The 25,149-nt window shown below is 37.1% G+C and overlaps 2 protein-coding genes across 2 annotated transcripts in view; one reads left to right on the forward strand and one right to left on the reverse strand.

Moving 5' to 3' along the window:
* Positions 1-5,217: 5,217 nt before the first annotated feature.
* Positions 5,218-7,105, reverse strand: LOC132103550 (transmembrane protein 158-like). Its single transcript, XM_059508663.1, has one exon. The coding sequence runs from the start codon at positions 6,925-6,927 to the stop codon at positions 6,265-6,267; it is 663 nt and encodes a 220-aa protein (XP_059364646.1). The 5' UTR covers positions 6,928-7,105; the 3' UTR covers positions 5,218-6,264.
* A 14,270-nt stretch (positions 7,106-21,375) lies between these two features.
* lars2 (leucyl-tRNA synthetase 2, mitochondrial) overlaps positions 21,376-25,149 on the forward strand; it is a 59,972-nt gene continuing 56,198 nt past the window's right edge. Inside the window, exon 1 of the mRNA XM_059507348.1 lies at positions 21,376-21,547. Within this exon, the coding sequence (XP_059363331.1) occupies positions 21,453-21,547 (95 nt within the window). The 5' untranslated portion in view covers positions 21,376-21,452. The remainder of the gene's footprint in view (positions 21,548-25,149) is intronic.

Raw genomic sequence — 25,149 nt, forward strand, 5'->3', positions numbered from 1 at the left:
GAGCTGAGAGTTAGATTCAAACTAATTACAAAATCTCTTTTAGGTGCAATTTAAAGAAAACTGAAACAAAGATATCAAGCAAAAGAAAGCAATTTTTTTTTTTTAATTCTCACCACCACCTGACCCCCTTGTACTAACTCCCCACTTCCCAGCATGCAAAGCGAGAGAGAGAGAGAGAGAGACTTTACTATAAATTTTACTATATAGTTATCTTAAGATTTATCTTGAGATTTTACTATAAATCCAGAGAAAATGTTTACTATTGTTTAACTGTGGTAACCAAAAATGTAAAATTATTTTACAAATTTATTTATTCAAAAATAAATACAAATAAAAAACAAAACAAGGTTATTGTATTTTTATATAGGCTAATAAAAGCATGGTCAATTTTTGTAAAGGAAAAACATGACTCGTGTACAGTATTAGGATTTTTCTATAAACATATTGTAGTATTGTAGAGTATTGTATTGTATGTTTCAGGAGTTTATTACACAGAATATGACACATGCTTATTAGATAACTGTATTTGAATTGATATATATGCTTTTATTTTTTATTATTTAATTTTCACAAATTTAGTAATCAAAAAGTACTCAAAAGTAATTAGTTACATTACTTTAATAAAGTAATTGAAAAAGTTACACTACTATTACATTTTAAACAGGGTAACTTGTAATCTGTAACCTATTACATTTCCAAAGTAACCTTCCCAACACTGCTAAGTAGCAACCGGCGTGCAGGCTGAAGCACGCTGGAACCGCGCTCAAAGAACAGTGATGACAAACAGCATGGCTAAAAGCTAAAGCTAAGAAGCAAAGTTAAAAGCAAACTAAAAGCAGACATGACTAATAGCAGAAGCATAGCTAGAGACTAAAAGCAAGATTTTATGGTGTCCTGGGTATTTAAACTGGCCTGTTGGCCACACCTCAAATGTTGTCTTGACCAATCAGATATTGTCTTGGCTCGGGGGCATCATAAATCATATGTTTATCTTACCAAGCATGTGGTCCGAATTTTCCCGCTCTTGTAGGGTATAATTTTGGACATGATTCCTATAACCAGAATATGATACATTTGATCTAAAAGATCAAAAGATCTTGGTCAAAAGATCTTGTGTAGTACTCTCATGGGTTTACATGTGATGTCTGGCGTTGCTTATCAATTACGAACAACAAATTTGACAAATCTCTTCTCCGAATTGAAATTGTCAATAATTGTTCTAGTGGTGTTAATGTTGAAAGCTGTTGTGTGAAAGCTTTGGTTGGTTGGTTATCTTGCTTGGGACTTGTGGCACAGAATGTTTTATGACTTCCTGTCGCCTTACTGAGGAATTCAGCTCGTGTTTCAGCCACAGCCCTGATCGACTCTTTAATTTGTCTGATTCGAGTCATTTCTGCTACAGAAGCTTTGTATCATGTGTTGTTGACTTGTACATGTATGCATTTATTGTGATGCTAACTTTTATACATTATTTTAATCATTTAGACATGTTTTTTTGTTGTCAGTAAATAACATAAATATTTTATCCATTCATGTATTAATTGCTTGACTGAAAATGGATGTATTCACATCGACTGCATTTATTTAACTAGTATATATTCATGTATAGCGTTGTCACAAAAGAAAAAACATTTGGCTTCTTTTACTAAAATGTAATTTTAAGAAAAAAAATTATAGAATTATTGGTTGGCATTTATCGTTATTATTGCATGTTGGGGTGGGCAAAATATGCAATTCATTATGGGGTAATGTTAATTTTCGAGTAGTAATACTTACATTTTTAGAGTGTCAAATCAACAATCTTCTCCATATGTGCAGATATCGCAGAGTCGCTGTGAGGTGTTTGTGCACCTTACCCTCTTTCTTATTGTTATTGCCAAATTATTTAATAAAAGATCATGGTAAGACGGTTGTATCTAACAATAAACAATCATAATGCCATAAAACTAAATAAAAAAAAATCATGTTTTCATCATAGTATGAGATGCTATACAAGAAAAAAAAATTTCACGTAAAATAATTGAAAAAATATTCAAGAGATGATGAGAAATGATTTTGGGTTTTCAAATTATAAAAAAAAATGCTTTAAGGATAACACTTGGTCACATTAGTGGAGTTAAAAATATAACAAATTAAAATCAACACTATTGGCTATACTACAATCACAAAATAAAAAGGCAGCCGTTTCTGAAACATGTTCTTCATTATCAAGATAATTACAAATACATTAATTAAACCTGTCACTTATGTCTTTTACGTTTTTGTGCTTGTTTTAACTTTGTAGGTCACATGATCAACATAGCAGATGATGATATACAATTTGCATTCATACTTCATACATACGCATTTAGGCTGTAGAGTACGTACTCTTTTAGCACTCGTTAAGTTAGTACTTATTGAAATTAAGTGCCTAATTAAAGGGTATGCGGTTTCAAACGCATCCCGACAAAGTCTCGTTTTGAGGTCTCACGTGGTTCTGTGTGATTTGAACAACTTCAAGTTACGCCTCCTACTTCAAGTTACGCCCCGTCTTGCAGTCTGCAGACAGAAGGTGTTTCTCAATGTCAAGGATCCTTCCTTGGCAGGACGTGTCCTTCCAAGTCACTTCCTTCAGAGGCTAGGCGAGACTCCTCTTAAGCATTCGGAGAACACGTAAATGGAACAGGCTTGCAAGTGCACGTAATTGCGTCATTACGTCAGTGAAAAGGTCTGTTTGAATAACGATGTATCGTTAAATTACTTTGGACAACTTAACTAGTTATTTATAAAAGAAATGCCGATGACGCAACCAATTGTTAAATGACAGGTCCGGTTCAGTTAACCATTTGTATTTGTATAATTTACAATATCAATATGGTAGTAATTTGTACTGGCATTTAAACGTTAAACTTTACTTATATTTACTACAGTTATAACAAATGTTTGGTAACGTAAATAAAAACCGTTAACGCTCTGACTCCGCTAACGTTCGACATTTTTGAATTTTTGAACAAGATAGCAAAGCTGCACGCATAGGATTGTGGGTGATTAGAGAGCGCGAAGGATACACATATGCATCCTTTCCTGTGTATGGGATATTCTTCGAACAAAGGACTCAGTCCTTGGTTAAAATTCCGAGGATCCTCGACATTGGAACAGTCCTTCGACGGATGTCGATGACGTAGCATCCTCGAAATACTGGCTTCCGAGGATCCTTCCTTGACATTGAGAAACACCTAGACCCTTCTCGACTCGTGAGGAAAGTGAATCTTTCGCTGCGTGAGGAAAGTGAATCGTTCGCTGAGGAAAGTGAATCGTTCGCTGCGTGAGGAAAGTGAGTCGTTCGCTGCGTGAGGAAAGTGAATCGTTCGCTGAGGAAAGTGAGTCGTTCGCTGATTGGCTTATAAGTAAACAATCCCCCACGTGGGGTGCATTCTTGTGATTGGCTAAAACAAGGGAGATATCTGATTGGTCGCAGATCATTCCTTGTTTAAAAAAAGGCATTTGTGTGTGTTGAGCCAAGTCGGCGGAGACTCAAAATTCACACACAAATGCAGTGAAGTTCACAGACCGCAAGCAGTTTGTAAATCAAGATATATGTGTGTGTGCATCAGAAATACATTTCTGAATCTTGTCCTGTGCATTTGTGAATCTTGAGCGCATTTGTAAATGTTGTTTGCATTTCTGAATTGTGTGTGTATTTCTGAATTTTGTGTGCATTTCTGAATTTTGTATGCATTTGTGAATCTTCTGTGCTTTTTAAATTTTGTGTGTGCATTTGTGAATTTTGTGCGCATTTGTGTATCCTGTATGTGTATTTATGAATTATACGTGTGCATGTATGAATCCTATGTGTGCATATGTGAATGACATATGTGAATGTGAATTGAGACTCTTTTGGCTCCATAGAAATACATTGCTGTTTTTTTGTCCTGTATAAGAAATGTAACCAACTATGTTAGTGAATGCAGTGGACAAGAAAAAATCTATACACAGCAAAGGCATTTGAAAGGTAGCAAACATACATTCACTGCAAAGTAATGCCTTTAACCTTATTAAAATTCAACATGCAACAAGACAATAACCCTAGCAGTTCAGAGTTGAATTATAATTACAGTTGAGGTAGTGATTCAAGGGCATTTGTTATGTCATGTAATGTAGGCTATGTAAACTTTGTTTTTATTCATTCCTACTCCCTCCATTGGTATTATTTCATTTAATCATGTTTTATTTTAAATCTTATTAAAGGATATTTGTCAAAGCATTGCGAGGATTTAAGCCACTGTGGCATAACCCATTTCGTCTGATTTACATATCCTCTCAATGCAATGTCAAAACTTAATGAAACTTGACGTGCATAGACAACAGCTCATTCTATAGAAGCACACCAAATGACGTCACAAAATGTCAATAGGGGGCGCTACAACTGAAAACCTCTCACAACTCTGTAACAGTTTAATCAAGGAAAATCAAATTTCGTCTTCAGGACCAGGGCTGGCACGTAGGCGACGTAGCTAGTAAAGTAAGGAAAGTAAATAAATAATTTTAGTACTGATCAATCATCAAACTCATTAAAATAATGTTAGAATAAAATAAAATTGACGTCAACGAAAAATCATAAGATTTGATAACATGTCATGTTGGACTAATTTAAACACTTTCTGCATGATGAGAATAATACATCATCATAATGCATAATACCATATATGTGCTTTTAAAGTATTATTTCTAAAAAATGAGGGAAAAAATAAAATTATCAGGGCACAAGGCAGGAAGCAATGCAAAGAAGAGGAGTTGAAAAAAAAATCAATGTAGAGGTAAAAATCACAAGTTGATGACTGTGTTTGCAGAAATCTGAAATCTCGTCTAGGGCACCAACTGAGCCTGGACCGGCCCTGTTCAGGACACTTGCTTACCAAATTTGGAAAAATCAGTTGTACAGATCAACAATTAAATTATCAGGAGTAGCCAAATTTCAGCAAGTTCGGCATGAATTAAGGTTGATTGGAACACCTTTTTCCAGTCATTTTAATTGCAAAAAGTGTCCCAATAAACCTGAATTCAGATATAAGGTAGCCATGCAATCCATATGAGCCATTGGTGCTGCTTGGACCCCAATGTTTGCCACTTTCTGCTTTTATTGTGGATTTCTGTGAAATTCTAAGAGAGAGAGAGAGAGAGAATCTGACTATACTGAGCTCTGCTAAATAAATAAATAAATAAAAACCTCCACAAAGGAATATTTGATGCATTTATTGATAGGCCAACTACAAATAACAATTATGACAGTCTATAAAGTATAAACCTTATACAAATTTGTTTACTTTTTACAAATGGATTGCCTCTCATGTTTGTCTCTCAAGCTATTGAGAGTTTTCCACATTAACGAAATGTCTAATCACGTTTTTTTAATTTATACAAACAAATACAATCCACAAAAAAGGTTGTAGCGCCAGACACTCGTCCGAAAATCCAGTAGGCAAAAAACATAAGGTGCGTAGATCCCCAAAAAAAAGAACTATTTTTGGAGTCATGAGATCCTTTATTGGTATATATGTATATTTTGTTTATATAGTTGTATATGGATCATTTGGGATGACTTGTAAATGTATATGCTGTATTTTGTTATAGATCTGAGATGTGTATCTGTTTAAAAGATACTAGGAGTATTACGGTAAAACATGTTTCAATGAGCGCAGGCGTTGCTTGGTAGCACATGGCACTGAGGAAGGGTTAATAATACCCGAAAAAGTTATGCACGTGCACTTCTTTGCACATATTTTTGTGACGTCGAGTCTAAGCAATAAATGAAATAAGTCTTCTGAGCTGTATTTGGAAGAGAGCGGATCTCTTTCATCTTTACAAACGAATACAAACACATGAAGTCTCTCTTCAAACACTTGAGAAACACTGGAATGTTCCTGCGTGTTTTCGTGTTAGTGTACCAACCAGCTAGCCTCAAAATGTCTTCACGCACATTACAAAAGAGCTTTTTGTCCTGAGACATACTCCCTATTTTTAAATAAACACTAGAAATGGTAAGATAAAAACATTACAAACATCTGAATATCACATATAATGCATTTCTGTTCAAATCAGTTTATAAAAACAAATGAAATCTAATAAAATACCTCAATCCGTCAGGAGATGTAGCTATAACAGCAATTTCAAACACGAGAATAGTTCACGAAGCGCATAAGCGTGTGATGTTTGGCAGGTCAAAGGTCAGCTAGTGTAGGATTCCTTCATTAGAAGCTCATTTGAACTCGATCCTGTACTGTTCTATTACCTCTGCCGTCTCTGCTCCATCCCATTGGGCAGAAATCCCGCGATAATGGGAACTGGCCATATGAGGGCAGCGACGCTCCATATGATGATGACTAGAGTCATGAAGCACGCCACCAGAGTGGACTCGATGGGTTTGCGGTTGAGCCTCCAGCTCCGGTCCCCCTTCAGCTCGTCCAGGGCGAAGTCCACGCAGCAGAAGTCCACCGAGTCGCCCGTCTGCTGACCCTCTGACCTGCCCCGTCTGAATCTCCGGTACCGGGACAGCCCGCAACCCACGCACAGTCTGAACTCCTGCTGGCCGCCCGTGACGCCCAGGTGCTCGATGTAGACCGGCGAGATCGCCCGGTTGAAGGCGGCGGAGAAGAACGCCTTGCCGTGGCTGTTGGTGGTGTACATGAGCACGTCGCACTGGAAGCCGAAGTTGCTGTCCCAGCGCGCCACGAGTTTGGTGGGGAGCCTCTCCACGCTCACGTTGCACTGCGAGGAGGCTTCGGGCTCCTCCACGGATCTCTTGGAGTAGCCCACATCCACCTCAAGGCTGGCCAGGAGTCTCCCGGAGGAGTTGATGGGCGGCAGCAGCAGGTCCTCGTCGCTCCAGCTGTGGGCGCAGCGGGCGGCAGCGGTCAGAGCCAGCAGGAGCGCGAGGGAGAGGCTCAGCATGGCAGAGCGCGCGGGTCCTCCAGACTCATGGTGGTCTCGCACTCGCTCTTTATTCCGTCGCAGCTGCTGAGCACTCCGTCGTCTATCTGCTCCATCAGTTACGCGTGTGTCCTGTGCGCTTCCGTGGACGTGCTGCTTCTGCCTGTGCGCGCGCGGAGAGCGAGGGGACCGCGCGCCACCGCTTCACTTCAGTGAGTGACTGTCTGTCTGTGAAGCAGACTTGTGCTCCTTTCCCCTCACCGCCTCAGCTGCTGGCGTGCTGAGATGTCCTCGTCGATAGGGGTAGGAGGATTCTCAGCTGAGTCTTCATATGAAAGTGTGATAATGTGGGCTCATGAAGATCATTTCACACACAGAAGATGTATCTCATGCATTGGAGAGACTGGGGCAAGTTGTCACACGTGGAACTTCCATATATCAGTAACTATAGAGTCTGAATGCCAGAAGTGTAGCAGTGGTCTGCACTTTGGTTTCCAACACTTGATAATTCTTAGTGCTTGTTATTATTTGTTTAAAATGATGCCAACATCATCTTATTTTTGTCATATCTTTTAGGTAAGAAGTTTTTTTTTTACAGTTTTATTTTAATGGTGAATTTCATTCTGAAATTTTACATATAGTGTGACACCATACCCTTACTGGAGGGGTCAGAAAAGGTCAACATCATAAAAATATCAATGGTGTATTGTCTACAGATTCTCTCTGTAATATAATTTACTGTTTAATGGTTTTCATATCACATGAAAACAAAATGCTATGTTTGTTACATCACATCGTATCATGATAATTTAAGACTTTTCTTTTAGAGAAAAAAAAACAATAAAAATGTGACATCTGCTTTAGACTCACCTGTGTCCTGAGGGTACATCTAACCAAATATTAATATATATTTATGGACCTGTCATATGAGGAATAAAAATAAACCCTTTGAAGTTCAGAAGATGTGATTCATTTTAAAGGAATAGTTCACCCAAAAATGAAAATTTGCTGAAAATGTTCTCACCATCAGACTTTCCAAGATGTAGATGAGTTTATTTCTTCATGGGAACAGATTTGGAAACATTTAGCAATACATCATTTGGTGACCAATTGGATGCTCCGCAGTGAATGGGTGCCGTCAGAATGAGAGTCCAAACAGCTGATAAAAACATCACAATAATCAACAAGTAATCCACAGCACTCCAGTCCATCAGTTAATGTCTGGAGAAGACAAAACGTGCTTGTTTGTAAGAAACAAATCCATCAAGACGTTTTAACTCAAAACCGTTGCTTCTGGCTAAAATACTAATACTAATAAAAAGTTGTTGTCTGAATAAGTAGAAATATGCACAGATAAAGCATTACAAGTCAATCATTAATAGATTAGAGTCATGTGGATTATTTGTGGATTATTGTGTTGTTTTTATCAGATGTTTGGACTCTCATTCTGACGGCACCCATTCACTGCAGAGCATCTATTGCTGAGACACTGATGCAGTGCTACATTTCTCCAAATCTGATGAAGAAACAAACTCATCTGCATCTTGGATGGCCTGAGGGTGATTAAATTTTGAATATATATATATATATATATATATATATATATATATATATATATATATATATGTTTTTTTTTTGGAAGGGTGAACTAGTTCTTTAATACAATGAACTTTTCAGGCAGTTTCTTTACAATTATGCTTATCAACAACAACAAAAAAAACATAAGGTACTAAAGTACATTTTATTTAATGATAATATATCAAACATCTGTCAATAGTTGTCTTTAGTCGATGTTTAAATGGCTTAATTAGTGCTTGAATACCACCTCCCGTTTGAAGCGAGAGCCAACTAATGCATCATACATATTACCTTCCATTTGCACCTGAAAGAAGAACGTCTGCCCTGCACCGGATTTAAAAGCAGAACAGATTATTCATCCTCTCACCTTACCTTTCCTTTTCCTTCACACACCGTTCAAATTCCCAAATACTGGACCCTAAAATAAAATATGCTTCACACAATATGGCAGTGAACAGAGGACAAATGTAAATGACTTGTTCATTAATTATGCTATAAAAATGTAAATTGCTCCAGTGCCAAAAATGCTAATGGGACCAAGATAAAAGCCTCCTTTGTCAAAGCAGAATTTATGAAAGATTCAGAATATTTCTTTTCTTTTTAAAATCAGGAAAAAGAGAGAGACGTATTTGAAGAACCCCCCTTTTCACTTTCAAAACACACACACACACACACACACACACACACACACACACACACACACACACACACACACACACACACACTTACACCTGAGTTACTGTAATTAGGTATTGGCTACCAATTGTTTTCCCCTGCCAGTTCTAATTCCTGTGTAGATTAGGCTTTAGATGTTTCATTGATTCCTGGTCTTGCATTTCCTCATTCCCACTAAAGACTGATTGTTCCACTGTCCACTGAGTTCTGCCACTGTGTTGTGTCTGCTGTAATACAGTTTTAACTGTAATAATAAAATTAATACGGAGTAACCTAAACCAAAGTTTATTACTTAAAGCCCTGATATACTTACGACCATGCTTTTTGTCGTTCTTTGATTAGCGTACTATTATCGAACATCCCAACGCCACTCAAATGAATCTTTTCCTCTCAATAATAAAATAAACACACAACAAAGATGACAGTAGTGAGAAAACAGCAGTTAAGACAGCATGTGATTATAGAGATGTGGATATGTTTAAGGCAGGTCTGCAGTTCACCACTTCTGTCAAAATAGTCTGGTCACATTTATTAATATTGCACTTTCTACAATCATTTTTTTAAAGCAAGCAGCTTTACAGTATTCAACATGAAAAGTTTCAGGATTGCTTTAAGTCAAAGTTACAGCTTAAATTACGAATATGAAGCAGCTCTCTAATATGTTCATGTTTTTACTTGCATCTGATCTTGACAGACTGAACTGAAGAAATTAACCAAAGAAGATTTCCCAAGTATAAGAATAAACGCAGGACTTAAACAGACTAAATTAATCAAAGAAAGAACAGCAGGTATGCAAATTAAACAATGAGTAACCAAGAAAACTATATGAAACTAGGTCACAGAAGAAACATGCCAACCATTCAAAACGAAAACGAAGACAGATGAGCCACATCTCATCTGGCCGAACACAGGCCATTGTGGAATCCCCATCATAAGATCCAGGACGCAGACCCAAGGTGGAGTTGAGAGAGGAGGTGACTTCACATGTGAACACAGGGACGACTGGCAGTGACAGAGCCAATGGAGGTAAGGACCCAGGCGAAGCTGAGAAGACAAGAGACCCAAGGTGAAACCGAATGACCTGAGAGGGCCAAGGTGGAGCCACAGACTCGCAGGACCGATGTGAAGACAGGACAGGGCGATGCCAGTGGGACAGAGGAACAAGTTGGAGCTGAAGGGATGGAGGGACAAGGCACAGCCAGAGGATTGGAAGACCAATGTAGGGGCAGGTCAATGGACAAGGGACAAGAAAGCCCAGAGGACTCCGGTGGAGACGAGGTAATGTGTTTAGCCAAGGATAAGCTGAAGGGTCGGAAGGTCAATGTGGAGTCCAGAGCTTGGAGGTACCAGTGGAGACAGGAGACACAGGGAAACATCCTCTTCCAAATAAACAGCAGCGGGAGTGTGGGCTTGGCTCCACTCCATGCCCTCAAACTCCACGAGCATGCCCACTGGAGCACACAGTGTTGCCGGCTCACACACCTGGTCAGACTCTCTGGGAGGCTCATTTGTCTTCTCTGGCTCATTCATCATAGTAGGTTTAGGCTCTCCATTTGTGGTGAGCTCTGGTTTTGCATTCGCTGGGATGGTGGTAGCTGTGACTGGCACTTTTGATATCCTTCTCATTCTCGCAGCTTGTGAAGGAGTACCCACTCCACATACCCTATTAAAGTCCCTAGAGGCTTGTTTCTGGGCAAGTGAAATCTTGTTTCCATGTTGAGGCTTGTCTGGAAAACCACACAGGCAGTTGTCATCTTAAGGGATGTGATTGCAAAGGTCTGGAAATTCGTGTGTGCCTCTTTAAGGACTAGGGATGTCACTTTACCAAAAATTTAATAGTGTGGGACTGATAACACCAAATATACACAATACTCAACACCCCAGTCGATACCATGGTAAAAAACAAAAACAAAAAACAATACTTAAACATTGCCTCCTTTTAACATTACAAAATACAACATAATTGACATTTGGCCTTCAAATAATAAATAAAATGAAATAGTTTAGCATTATTAAAAACATGTGCAATGCAGTCAACTTTTTAAGGCACAGCTTAACTGTTGCAGTACCCTGTCATTTTAAGTCATGGCTTCTTGATAACCAGTGGTGCATAGCACAATGCTGTGCTTAGAATTAAAATTACTGACAGACATTGCAGTATCAAGACTTGAAAACGTAAATTAAAAGGTAAACATATATAGCTTAGTATGTAATCCACCAAATAGACTCCAACTACTAAGTCAGGATCTTGTATATAGTCTTAATATAAGAAAAGCACAAGAGAAGTCAAGGAACTGAATGAAATGTCCAACTCAAATTGTAGTGGTGTCCACAAAACCAGAAATAAGACAGAATACTAGTATGGCTGATGTGCTAACATTTTTGTAGATGCTGGAATCAAACAAGAATGTCATCACATGTCTTCTTGAACTTTTTCTTGACCAGTTCAAGATTCTGGAAAAGCACACCAACAAATCTGTTGTCTTGGGTCAGTCTTGACAATCATCCATGAAGTACTGAATACGCTTTCAGAAGCACAACTTGATGCAGCAATGCAAAGTCACATTCGGGCAAACTTCTGATTGCAGAGATAATGTGCTCCCATTAGATTTCCACCAGGAGATTGGATCCTCCTCAGTACTGAGTTCTGGCATTTTGCTGTATACCAGAAACTCTCCATTTAAACAGTCACTTGTGGAAAGGCCTGGAGTACTTGTGGAATAGCTGTTGCATTACAGCCTTTCTTTTCTCCTTGGATACTCGAAATGAGACATCTTAGATCATTTCACAGACCACTTCGTAGATGGCCTGTCTTGGCTTGAATCCTCTGATCCTTTTGGCACATGGGCTCCACCTCCAATCACCATCATCATCCCTTATTTTATCCAGAATAAGGATTCTTTGACTGAAGAGATTTTTGGTATCAAACATTGCATCACTGACGAATTACTGGCCATCACAAACACTCTATGGAGCATAACATTGTCCCAGCAACAATGCTAATTGCCTCAAACAAAGTGATAACATATAGGGCCTGTTTCAGGCAAAAAATCCAGAAGTTTTACAGTTTGTATATGATGCTTATATGACTTGAAATTCACCTTGAATTCATTTAAAAGATTGGGGTGCCTGTCATTTGGTGCTTCGCCAGATTTGAGGTGTTACCTCCCTTGATTTGTACTGTGTGGTTTCATTGCATACTGGCACAAGAGCATCAATAATAACTTGGTGGTCATCGGCCTCGAATGTCAAGTACTTCCGGATTCTACTCTTAGCACCTTTCTGGCTAACGAGTCAGGGCAGACCTTAACGCGTAGTTCTTCCGTTTGCTTATAGGCATTCTCTTCTTTACACTTTTAGGACCGACTTAAACATTTCTAGGTGTAAGTACTGCCCCCATCAGTTCCGGAAGAATCATTGCCTCACTACAATACCATCAGTACTTACTCTATTGTAGAAAAACAACTACTGTACCATCAGGATTTTTAAATGTTGCTTCCAACTTGGTACTGAAGTATCAGTTTTCATGACATCCATGTTAAAAGGTTCAGTTCTTCTAGGTCACAGAGCAAACATGTGCCAACCATTCAAAACCAAAACAAACACAGATGAACCCTGACATAAACTAATGCCATTGGTTGACGGAGATTTGTTGTGAACAGAGTTCTGTTGTGAAAGTCACATTTACTTTTACACTTGGTCTTATTGTGCTTGATTTACTGGTGTGTGTTGCCTTTGTAATCTTTTATATTATCTTCTGTCTGACATCACAAATATATTCAATATATTCAATTTGCCACATCAAGTCCCACCTTACATCATGTTATGTTGAATATTCATTTGGAAAATAAGTCACATTATGGAAATTGGTTGCCAACACAATTTCATGTTGACTTTAAAATGGGATATGAGAAATGATCTTCACTGAAAAAATGACACACCTGACCTTTCTTGATAGTGTTGCCTGAATAAAATGGCTAGAATCGGGAAGCTGAGTCAACATCACAGGAGTCTTGGGACACATGATCATCCCCTTGTGTGCACCAGCTCTTTACCACATCTTGGAGGCAGCCAAATGATCAGGATGCTAATTAGAAATATGAATTAATGAGAAGCAGGAAAGGGCAGAGAGATGAGACTGATGCACACACAGGGGACTGAAGGAGCTGTCAGCATGATAATCCACAGGAACTGTGATGGGAAACATCAAAAACACAGATCACACAATCACAGGACAATCTCCTGTTTGGAGACTGCATTGAGGAGGGCCATGTTTTTATAATTCTTTCATATTTTGTTTTGGATGATCAGAAAATCTTAGGGCTTTGATAGAAAATGTTTTACAGAACTACCCTTTACTTTCCATATAGACTCAGGCTGCATTTCTGCTAGTAATGTTGCTGACAGCCATTGATTTTTATAGTATTTTTTTTTCATGGACATCAATGGCTAACAGCAGCTGTTTGGTTACCAACATCCTTCAAAAAATCTTCTTTTGTGTTCAACAGAAGAAATAACTTTGAAATAACTTGAGGGTAAGTACATGACGACAGAATTTTCATCTTTGGGTGAACTTACCTTTTAAATGGTTAGTTTACCCAAAAATTAAAATTAGCCCATAAATTACACACCCTCAAGGCATCCTAGGTGTATATGACTTTCTTCTTTCAGATGAATCCAGTCGGAGTTCTTTCAAGCTGTTTAATGGCACTCAGCAGGTGTTGCAGTGCATCAGTCCAAAAGAAGTGAAATAAAAAGCTGTGTTTCCGTGTGCGTCACTTCTGAGCGGCGCATGCCCAAAGCTGACCTCATACGTCATTCCCCTGGAACTGCTTCCATGTACAACAGTGAGCACAAGCCAGATTAAAGTGATTAGATTTAGACTTTGATTTTAGATTTATGCTTTAAATATGGTTATTTTTATTATTCCGTCTTAAAGGGATAGCGTTCCTACCTATCCGTGTCATTAATGTTAACCAACAAAAGATGTTAAATAAATATTTTAAGTAAACCTACTGTATCTGATTTTTTTTACATTTGTATCTCTTTTTATTCTGCTTTTCCAAAAATTATAAATTATATATATATTAAATATATTATATATATGAACAACTATAATTTTTATAAGTTGCTCACGTTTCACTACTGTTAAAGGGATATTTCACCCAAAAATTAAAATTGTCATCATTTATTCAAGTTTTTCCAAATTTAATCCGTTTCAAAATTATCATAAAATAACTACCAAAATAAATGTTGGTAACTGCAGCTTGACTAAAAGCAATGATTAAAAGTTGACAAAAATGCAATGACTTTTAAAACTATATAAGACTCATATGACAAAAATGTGACTAAGACTATTAAGCATTTTCGTCTCAAGATAAAGACTAAGACTAAATCAAAAATCCCTGTCAAAATTAACACTTGTGAACAAAATATGCTTGTAAGTGTATCGTAAGTTTTGATAATATATTAGAAAGTTTGATTGCTTGCAGATTAATGGGTGAATTTCAGGTTGATTTTCCCCCCAGTCATTTCCATGCCAAAAAGTGTCCCAATTTACTTGATTTGTGTACTGCAAACCAGGGACGTGCACAGACATTTTGAGTGGCAGGGGCTTAAGTGAAATAAAGGGCACTTCTCATAATAAGTTTTTTTTTTTTTTAAACAAAAAAGTATATATATATATATATTAACGCAACTCTGACTTCCTTTTAAAAAAAATTTTTTTAAAAAAAATTTAAAAAGTTAATTATTTTTATCTTCCTCAAACTCACGCAATTGTTTCATTTTCAAAAGATGTCTACAAAATAATCAGTTCACAGAAACCATGGTCTCCTTAGTATTCACTAGGTTTATAGAGCAGCAAAGGAAACATTTTGAAAACATTTTCTATGCTACTAGTTTCAAGTATATATGAAGAGTTCAGATGCAAAAGCCTCTAAGTGCCATCTGAAATTTTCTTATGAGCTTTTTTTTTTCAAGCTCGTATTTAAGTTCAGTAATTTAACTTAAATGACAATTAATAGGTAATTTTCATTGCCAGTGATGTGAAATAAGTGAACATAAACATACAAGCTTGATAAAAATGATCATTATTGAAGGAAATTTCAGATGGCACTTAGAGGATTTTTCATCTGAACTCTTCATATTTAGAATAACCTAAATAACTGCATCAAACAGAGGGGCGTGTTTTACTAATAATTTGTTTATTTTTGCACAAGGCACTTCATCGTTTTAATTATTTTGGTGTTATCAGAATACATAACACTTTAAAATTAAACTTACCAAAATAATTGAGTAAAAATTCAATAAAAGCCAATGTCATGTATGTATTTGTGGTGGTATGGAATACTATTTTATAAAGGTTTCGAGGAAATAAAACAAGTTAAATTACTTAAATAGTTAATTTATAAATATTGTTATTTTTAAAGTTTAATGCTAACTTATTTGTACTCAGTTTTATTTATTAGATGCAGTTACTCAGATTTATTACATTTTTTAGAGTGTATCCTCCATCTGTTTGCATCTGTAGATTTCTTCTAAATTCACCAATTTAGATTTCTAAATTTCAGGGGGAAAGACTCTTGATGTCAGTCAATAACTGGGGACGTTCTGTATGCAAATTAGGCGTCAACTAGTTAAAATGCGCACATTTGCATCTAATTGACAGGGAAATGCAGGTAAATAGGATAAACAAAATAACTAAAGCATATCACCTGGTGGTGATATATGCTTATTTTATTAACTTATTTTATTACATGGCTTGGTTGAATTCCAATGTAGAATTGTGCGGAGTATAACAGACCGTTGCCATGAAAAACAGAGCGTTGCTATGGACTCGGAGCGGACTATTTTCTTTAGCGGAAGCAATACAATCGGGTTTAACAATAGAGGGAGAGGGAGCGCTTCAGAACTCCTGACCTGATATTTAGATACTATATTTCAATAAATATATTTGTTTGACAGTGAAGCAGTGTGCAAACAGAAATATATATTATTTTTTTTCAAAAAAAAAAAAAAAAAGCATCCCAGAAAAAAGGGCACTTTCTCTCCAGGAATAAAAAGGGCAGGCGCTCAAGCCCCCTTTCATGTCTATGTGTGCACGTGCCTGCTGCAAACATGTTAAACTAGAATAGAAAGATAAGGACATATAGGAAAGTGCACACATAGAAATGAAAAACAATTTAATAATATTCAAATAATGGAGCATTTAAAGTAAAAAATTCAGCATTATGAAAATGCAAATGGCTGCTTTTAGAACCAAACGTGTTAGTAATTGGGCTAAAAAAACATTTGGGGTTTTGGGACCACAACGAAATGTAGTGAGAAGCCTTATGATGCATGATGTCTCCAAGCTCTTGTTTTCTGAGCTCCCTGCAAGTGTGGCATGCTTTGTGAGCCATGTGTGAGTGTAGCATTTTATCAGGCTTCATGTACGATTACCTTAATCCTTGATTGTTTTAAAAAAAATGTCCGTTTCTGTACAAATCAGAACAAATCGTGCAAATTCATACGAAATCAGCACCTCGTAAAACACTTGTGTTTTCTCATGAGATGGGGTTACAGAGGATGATAATGGTGATCTGTCACTACAAACACACAGCTAAACAGGACAAATAGGAGAGGAAAGTGAAGGAAATGAGAGAGGGAGATTTAATCTCAGATGTTGACTTCATTGTTCTGAGCCCGAGGCGCCACTGAGCATCATTCATCAGAGAGAGAATCACACAGATGCCTGGGGCACGAGAGGAGACTGCAATGAGGAAATGGGATCAGGGAAATGGACATTTCACATAATTATAACCAGTTCCTGATTAAGAGATCTTCATAACATTGAGATCCAACCACATCTGTAGAATGTATGCATGTTGCTTCTTTATTAAGTTATTGTTCAGTATGCAGTATATGGGGTTTCTTTTAATAATTTAAACTACTACTTCTAACACTAGGCAACAGAAAAGTGTTACCTCAGCAAACATCACCAATAAAATGAACGATTATCTTTACTCTTGACTTAGTGCTTATACTGTTTCCTTTTTTTATTAAGCAGAGGAAATTATGCTGGGCAAAATTTTATTTTTCTATTTTTTCTTTTTATTTTTGGTTGTTTTTGTTTCAGGATTAATATAAATGCCCATAAAATTACTGGATAATGTCCCAGCAGAAAACTACAAGTGATTTCTCTTTTTTAAAATTGCTATTCATTTTTTTATTACAGTTTATGTTTGTCATTTATATTAGCTTTTATATAAGGTTGATATTATTGAATTTGTTTTTATTTTTAAGTTAAAGTTTTAGTAATTTTGTTCTGTTTTTGTATATTTTATTTCAATTTAGTTTTTATATTTTCAGTTTCAGTTTTAATTATTTTAATAGGATACTACTTCAGTAGACAAAGCTAAATTTGTTACATTTTTTGTTTTTTTGCTAAAAAGTGTTGCTTTGGATTCTAACTAAAATTAAGTTTAAGTTTTCTATATTTTAATTTATATCAGCCATTTTTAAATATATATTTTTTGTTTTAGTTGACAAATTCAACAATGTAGACACAAAGGTTCGCAAATTTAGTTTGTACTATTATCTGAAAGAAACAGACGCCTTCAGTTTGATGTGAAACAACAGTAATCTAATCATCAGATGCAGTTTCACCACAGACAGATTTTTAAAACATATGCCAGAGCCTTTGGGGATGAAGATATGACTGAACTTCAGTGACCTTACAGTAAAGGAGTGAATGCTCTGTTTGTATCATTTGGTGTGAAAGAGAGCCTGCTTCGCTCTCGATTGAATGCTTCAACAGAAAAACAATCTGCTATTGAGAGATAAAAGGGTTGCTAAGGTAACAGGGAAAAGCATCCAGCACTGAATTTTCAATCCTGGCAGCTACTGTAAGAAGGATGCTGTGCCACTCTTTGTGATGCTCAAGTGTCAGATTCAAAGACTGTAATAAAAAATACAATTATAAAAATATAGCCCTCTAAGAGGCAATCATTGCAGGCCAAGCAGGAGTGGCTCATGTGAACGATTATGTGATACAGTTGAAAGGTATCTTTTCAAATACAAACCTGATTCCAAAAAAGTTGGGACACTGTACAAATTGTGAGTAAAAAAAGAATGGAATCATTTACAAATCTCATAAACTTATATTTTATTCACAATAGAATATAGATAACATATCAGATGTTGAAAGTGAGACATTTTGAAATGTCATGCCAAATATTGGCTCATTTTGGATTTAATAAGAGCTACACATTCCAAAAAAGTTGGGACATGTAGCAATAAGAGGCCGGAAAAGTTAAATGTACATATAAGGAACAGCTTATTAGGTCAATTGGCAACATGGTTGGGTATAAAAAGAGCCTCTCAGAGTGGCAGTGTCTCTCAGAAGTCAAGATGGGCAGAGGATCACCAATTCCCCCAATGATGTGGTGAAAATAGTGGAGCAATATCAGAGAGGAGTTTCTCAGAGAAAAATTTAAAATAGTTTGAAGTTATCATGATCTATTGTGCATAATATCATCCAAAGATTTAGAGAATCTGGAAAAATCTCTGTGCGTAAGGGTCAAGGCCCGAAAAACGTGAATTACTGGATGCCCGTGATCTTTGGTGCCTTAGACAGCACTGCATCACACAGTTCAGAAGCCTGCATCTCTGATGATACTGTATGGGGTTGCATGAGTGCGTATGGCATGGGCAGCTTTCACATCTGGAAAGGCACCATCAATGGTGAAAGGTATATCTAAGTTCTAGAACAACATATGCTCCCATCCAGATGTCGTCTCTTTTAGGGAAGACATTGCATTTCCCATCATGACAATGCCAGACCACATACTGCATCAATTACAACATCATGGCTGAGTAGAAGAAGGATCCAGGTACTAAAATGGCCAGCCTGCAGTCCAGATCTTTCACCCATAGAAAACATTTGGCACATCATAAAGAGAAAGATGTGACAAAGAAGAACTAAGACAGTTGAGCAACTAGAAGCCTGTAATAGACAAGAATGGGATTTTCCCTTAAAATTATACATTTTCTCAGTTTAAAATTTTGATATGTCATCTATATTGTATTCTGAATAAAATATTGACATTTGAAGCTTCCACATCATTGCATTCTGTTTTTATTCACAATTTGTACAGTGTTCTAACTTTTTTGGAATCGGGTTTGTATTTTTGTGGATTTTACAGCAGTCCATCTTGAATCTTCACCAATAGTCAGGGTTTAATGAAACCGGTACAGTATTAAACAAACAAAACTGACCTCCAAATCACTCCAAAGTCTATAAACCGAGGGTAAACTTAATCATTCAGCTGAATAAAAATTTCAGATGTAGCCTGAAAGAGCACGGATTTCAAAGAATATTCTCTTTAACTTCTCAGGAAATATCTAGCTATGATTTGACCCATTTAGTGGTGCCCAAATTATAATTTAAACTTGACGTTCTCATTGACATTAATGTGAAAGAAACATAGTAAAACGCACACACTAAAAGCACCGAAGCGATAACGGACTCCCATGAGGTAGGTCAGTGACGGTAACAAAATGGCACATATTGAGAGTGAGGAGTCACGTGCAGATTTGGGTTGATTTGGGAGGGGTCTGAGCCGGTCGGCCATGATGATATGACACGCTATCGGTTGCCAGGGGCAACGCCTTCAGAACTTCACAGAGGCGCGACTAAACATTTCAGAGCTATTTAATTTTTGCGCATGTATTATGTTGGCGGAACAGAGACGGATCTACGAATACGAGAAAGGAAGGAAGAAAGTAAAGCAATGCAAAAAGATAAGGCGAAAGAAAGGGGACCTTACAGGAACAAGCTCACACCAAGCGCAAAGTGTTTGGAGAAGCTCTCAGGCATCCAAAATATCGACCCATACGAGCTCCCTGCAGCGGCACAGAGACCTGGACCATTTACCTCCACGCACACATATGGACATTGTGAATTATATTGTTTACGATGTAAGTCACCTTCCATTTACGCTGTTAATGGCTTTAATCTAACCAGGACATTTACATCTTGCAATCACAGATTTAACTACCCTAGCCAACCCAGAGCTGGTGTGTCCACTTTGCAGCCCCCAACACAAAAACCTGGTACAATATGTGTCGTTGGGCTAAAATCTAATTATAACTATACACAGCTTTAGCCTACATCAAAACATGTTGGAAACGTTTGCGTACATTGAACATCTCGTTACAATCTAGTGTTTACGAAACAGTCGCAGTTATTTAAGTTACTTTGTCATTTTGGTCAAGAAGTGTCTGCTAAATGCAATGTAACTAATGTTACAACACGCTAAAACGCATGTGAAGAAACTTACTTTGGCCAGTACAACGCAGTTTTCACCACCTGGAGGCTTGAGATGGACCCAGCCACAGCAGAACGCCTCGTAACTTTCCAAAGACTTGTGGCTTTTAAACTCCTGAGTTGTGTAGTAACTTACTCCAAAAACAAGATAATTCACAATGTCCATATATGTGTGCACGGAGGTAAATGGTCCTGGTCTCTGTGTCATTCCGCTGCGGGGAGCTCGTATGGGTTGATATTTTGGATGCCTGAGAGCTTCTCCAAATATCGCTGTTTTGCGCTTGGTGTAACCTAAAAAAAACTGTATTCCATTGTTCCTATGTGTTCCATATGTATCGTGTGAGGTACTGGAGCAGTTTTTAACGCAGCAGTAACTTCCAGGCACGGTAAAACAGTGCGAAATTGCGAGAACCTCCTCTACTAGCGAATTAACAACACACGTAAACAATCATCTTTCGCTGCTGGTGTCCTGCCAACATGGCGGAGACTGTGATATCGAGGGGAGGTGCTCTGTGCTATGACCACAACTCCTCACTCTCAATAGTAAAAGTCAATTCGGCTTTACATACATAGACGCCAGTCCGAATTTCATTCATACTGCCCATATACTGTTTTTAACGGTCACAAATTAAGTTTCAAAGTCAAATTTACTACCTAATCACACCGAGGATTTTTTTTGATTATACATTTTTGGGTGAACTATCCCTTTAAGTGCGTGAATAAATTATTCGTTTACTGTCCAAAAGTGCATTCTTCACAAAAATAAAAATAATAAGAGCCCAAAGGAAGCATTTCCAGCATGTTTGGAAGAGAACGCCAGTGAAGAATGCTTAAGGTTATATAATTACTGTTGAAGTCTACTGTGTGTGTGTGCATCGTTCCTCACGCGCGGGTGTTTAAATAAAGTTTGAGTCATTTGAACAGTATGGCGGCGCCCGTGTGGCGGTGTGAATCTGTCATATGCTGAGTGTCTCGTGTATTAATGAGGCTCGAGAATGAAGCTCTGAATGGATATTTAATATCGATCACACTGAACGGATCGCAGTACATCTGTATATACGTCCCGCTGTTTGTCGTGTAAGTAGAATGTGATCCATGCTCTCTATTCTTCAGCTGCAACCATTTGACATCTGACGTCTTTATATTCGCACATCATGTGCTGCTAGAAATACTGGCTTTATTACTGATTAAAACCGATTGATAACGTTGTGAAGAACGACCTGAGGCTACATTACACATCTAAACGCATTCGACCTGACAGTGGCTCTCCTAACACTCATTATCTCACTGAACATTGTGCTGCCTTCATCAGCATGAGTCTTCATCACTGGGAGGTGTGTAACCATAGCGACGAGACCCTGAGTGTGTGTGAGCTCACAGAAACACCTCCTCTTCCTCAAGAGCCTCTTCATCTGCGTCTGATCAACTGCTGCTTGAAAAGATGCCCAAATATCAGATTAAATGTTAATAACTTGCATTAGATAATGCTGCATTAACGCATTTAAATATATTTTGGGACGAGGGGCAGAGATTAAACTGGTCTTGGGCTACAAAAGACACTGAAAATATTTAAATAGTTAGGGTGAAAAACTAGTAATGAACTGCTGTTTCATGAAGACTGGTCCGATATATTAAAATTACTCTAGAAGAGAGTTTATTCTTACAGCTTGTGCATTATTTACGGCTATTTCAAAGTTATTATTATAATATTTTTTAATAAGCAGTGTTTTTATTTATTTATTTTAATACAATAAAATGCCCTCATAAAGGTAAAAAATAAAAATAAAAATCTTTTATTGCCCCTTAATAAAAAGTTAATTTCAGGGACCGCCTTAATACTAGAAATAAATTTTAACTATTCCTGTGTACTAAATCATGACACAGTTACGGTGAAAAAAAAGAAAGAAAAAAAGGCTAGCATATAAAAGATACAATGATTTAAACTAAAATACCTTTGAACAATTCAGTTTTAATACAGTGCTGATTTTTATTATTAAAATTAGAGATCGACCGATATGGGTTTTTCTACAGCCGATGATATATATATATAAGTCAATCATTTATAAGTCAATCATTTACATACAAGTTTTAGGGCATTTATCAAGCAGAAGTTTTTAAGTTTGTAGGAACATAAATGTAAACTTAAATATACATTTAATTAAAATGAAAAAATAAAAATCAATTAAACTGAAAAATATAAAATATAAATAACAGTAGTGCTGAAAACACACTAGCAACCAGCGTCATTTGTGTTTGGTATAAATGACACAGAACATCTAAAGTGCATTCTAATTTCAAACTTACATCACAGTCTGTTTATTATTAAAATAAAGTACAGTCAACCAAACATATAAAAGGTTACACTGATCAGTTTAAATAGACGTTAGGATACCGGTCCACTCTGCTGTGATGCCAAGGACGTTTTTGCTCATGTGAAGAGGATGATCTTTTCCGTCTAGTTTACATAAAAAAAAATATTATAGTTTAACATTCAGATACATTGCGAATATGGAAACATTTGGATATGTGCAGAACGAGACGTGAGCAATAACCTCCAAATACATCTAGTCAAACCCGCGCTCGCTCGTCCTCGTATGCAAGCACGCATGCACTAATGCACTAATTCACGATGTAATGCACTGTAAATTAGAGTGGCCATTCGTGCCATTTTCGGAGGACACGTCCTGGCCAGGATTTCTATATTGCCAAAAATATCCATGTTTTGGCTTTGTTTGCACTGCACAGACCAATGGCTTCTTGTGCTTTTGAATCACTTTCACGTTACTTTGATGTCATACACCGATCAGTCTGCTCAGTGCTGCTTTCCAGTCCAACAATAAAATGTACACGTATTTGCATCGCTTTGACCGTTCTCTGTAGATCTCACGCACCATGATTGGTCGATTTACATACAATGGCTGCAGGTTATTGGTCAAGTGATCATTACCGTCATTAATTATGTAAACAGGAAACCAAAGTCAAAACCTGGATGTATAGAAATCCTGGCCAGGACGTGTCCTCCGAAAATGGAACGAAAGGCCAACCTACTGTAAATGCCTGTTTTTAAACAAATAGGTTTAGCGGAACACAAAAATTCTAAATCGAATATTTTGCAGAACAGGATCAAATAAAGTACTGGTCATAATACTTGCATAAAATGTTTGATGTGAAAAAAGTGGTTCAGTGACTGTGCAGCACAGCCACAAGCGCCACAGTTACGTTTGGGATAATTTTATTTTTAATACTAGTGTCATTTGAAAGCATTGCAGTTGCGTTTTAAAATACAACAACGAGCATCACGAAACCATTTAAAGAGGCGCATTCAGCGGTCTGCTTGACGGAAAACACACAGCAAAGTAAAATGATCTCAAACGTCTCTTCATTTTATCAAATGATTATAATCTATGATAATCACATCTATTAATTTTACAGTCCTGCTACTAGCATTTTATTCAGAGTAAAACCCCTTTAATTTGGGTGAGAAAGCTTTTTTTCCAAGTGGCTTTTGCACATAATAATAATAAGTTGGAAATGATCGAATATTGACAACCCTAAATGCAAATGAGTTGGATGGAAACCTGGTTATTGTCTGCATCAAACCATGCTTCCGAACAAATCTGATTCACCATTCTGGGCAGCTCCAGGACAGCTGTCTCTCCGAGTGCGGTGCTGTCTGTGAGCGGGGCGGAGTAACGTAGCCCTCAATCACGCTGAAGTGTTTGTGAGAGCTGCCAACTTTTCCACCCCATTTACAGAGTGAAATTCTCTGACTACCTTTATCTCCCAGGACTGTTGTTGAATCTTCCAAAAGTTTTGGCTTGGGGTCCTTCACATGCGGCAGCAGCACTTTCCACCGCACCGTCAACGTGCCTGACTTTAAATCACTACTAAACACGGATATCGGCCGATGCCGATATATATAAAAAAATGACAAATATCGGCCCGATATATCGGTCGACCTCTAGTTGAAATGGTTCATTTAAAAAGGGAACAGTATAATAATCCTAAAATAATTTTAGGATTGACAGATAATCTGATAAATTTTTTTAAGGCGAAACGTTAAGTGCCATTTTCAACATGGTGCATTTTCTGATTTTTGAACCATTAAAAGTGGATTTTTTCTGTCAACTATTCTGAAAGAAAACAGGTTACAGTCTTCTTTCAGACTAGTGGACAGAAAAATCAGATTTCTGATGTTTTTCAGAAATAACTTATAGTGCAGATTTAATTAGAAAATGCCTCATTTGCATATTTAAACATAACATCTCAGAAACGTTGTAATACAAATGTACTGTGATTAATCATCTGCGTGAGTATGGTGAGATTTTGTACTCTATTCATGTAGTGTCTTGCCTTGAAATATAAAAAAAGAGAATAAAGAAAAGCAAACGTATATATTAAAAAGTATATAAAACCTGGATTGTTGAAGCCATTTTATTTTATTTTATTTTTACAACCATTTATATGAAGGACCCAAACGACACAGATTTATTAGAATGAATTATAATGAGATCATTTGTCATGAGAAAATCAAAAGGAAAGTACCTCTTCTTTTTCTTTATTTTTCGAAACATTCTGCGAAACCTCCTACATGATTTGTCTTTGTACTGGTGCTGGGATTATACCAATGTTTAATGTGACCGATTTAGAGGTTTTTGTAGGTGTTAAAACATTTGTTT

The sequence above is a fragment of the Carassius carassius genome, chromosome 24 (assembly GCF_963082965.1).
Source record: "Carassius carassius chromosome 24, fCarCar2.1, whole genome shotgun sequence".
Taxonomy (NCBI): domain Eukaryota; kingdom Metazoa; phylum Chordata; class Actinopteri; order Cypriniformes; family Cyprinidae; genus Carassius; species Carassius carassius.

Excerpts from the sequence above, each read along its gene's own strand:
- LOC132103550 (XM_059508663.1), bottom strand. The coding sequence starts at position 6,927 with ATGCTGAGCCTCTCCCTCGCGCTCCTGCTGGCTCTGACCGCTGCCGCC.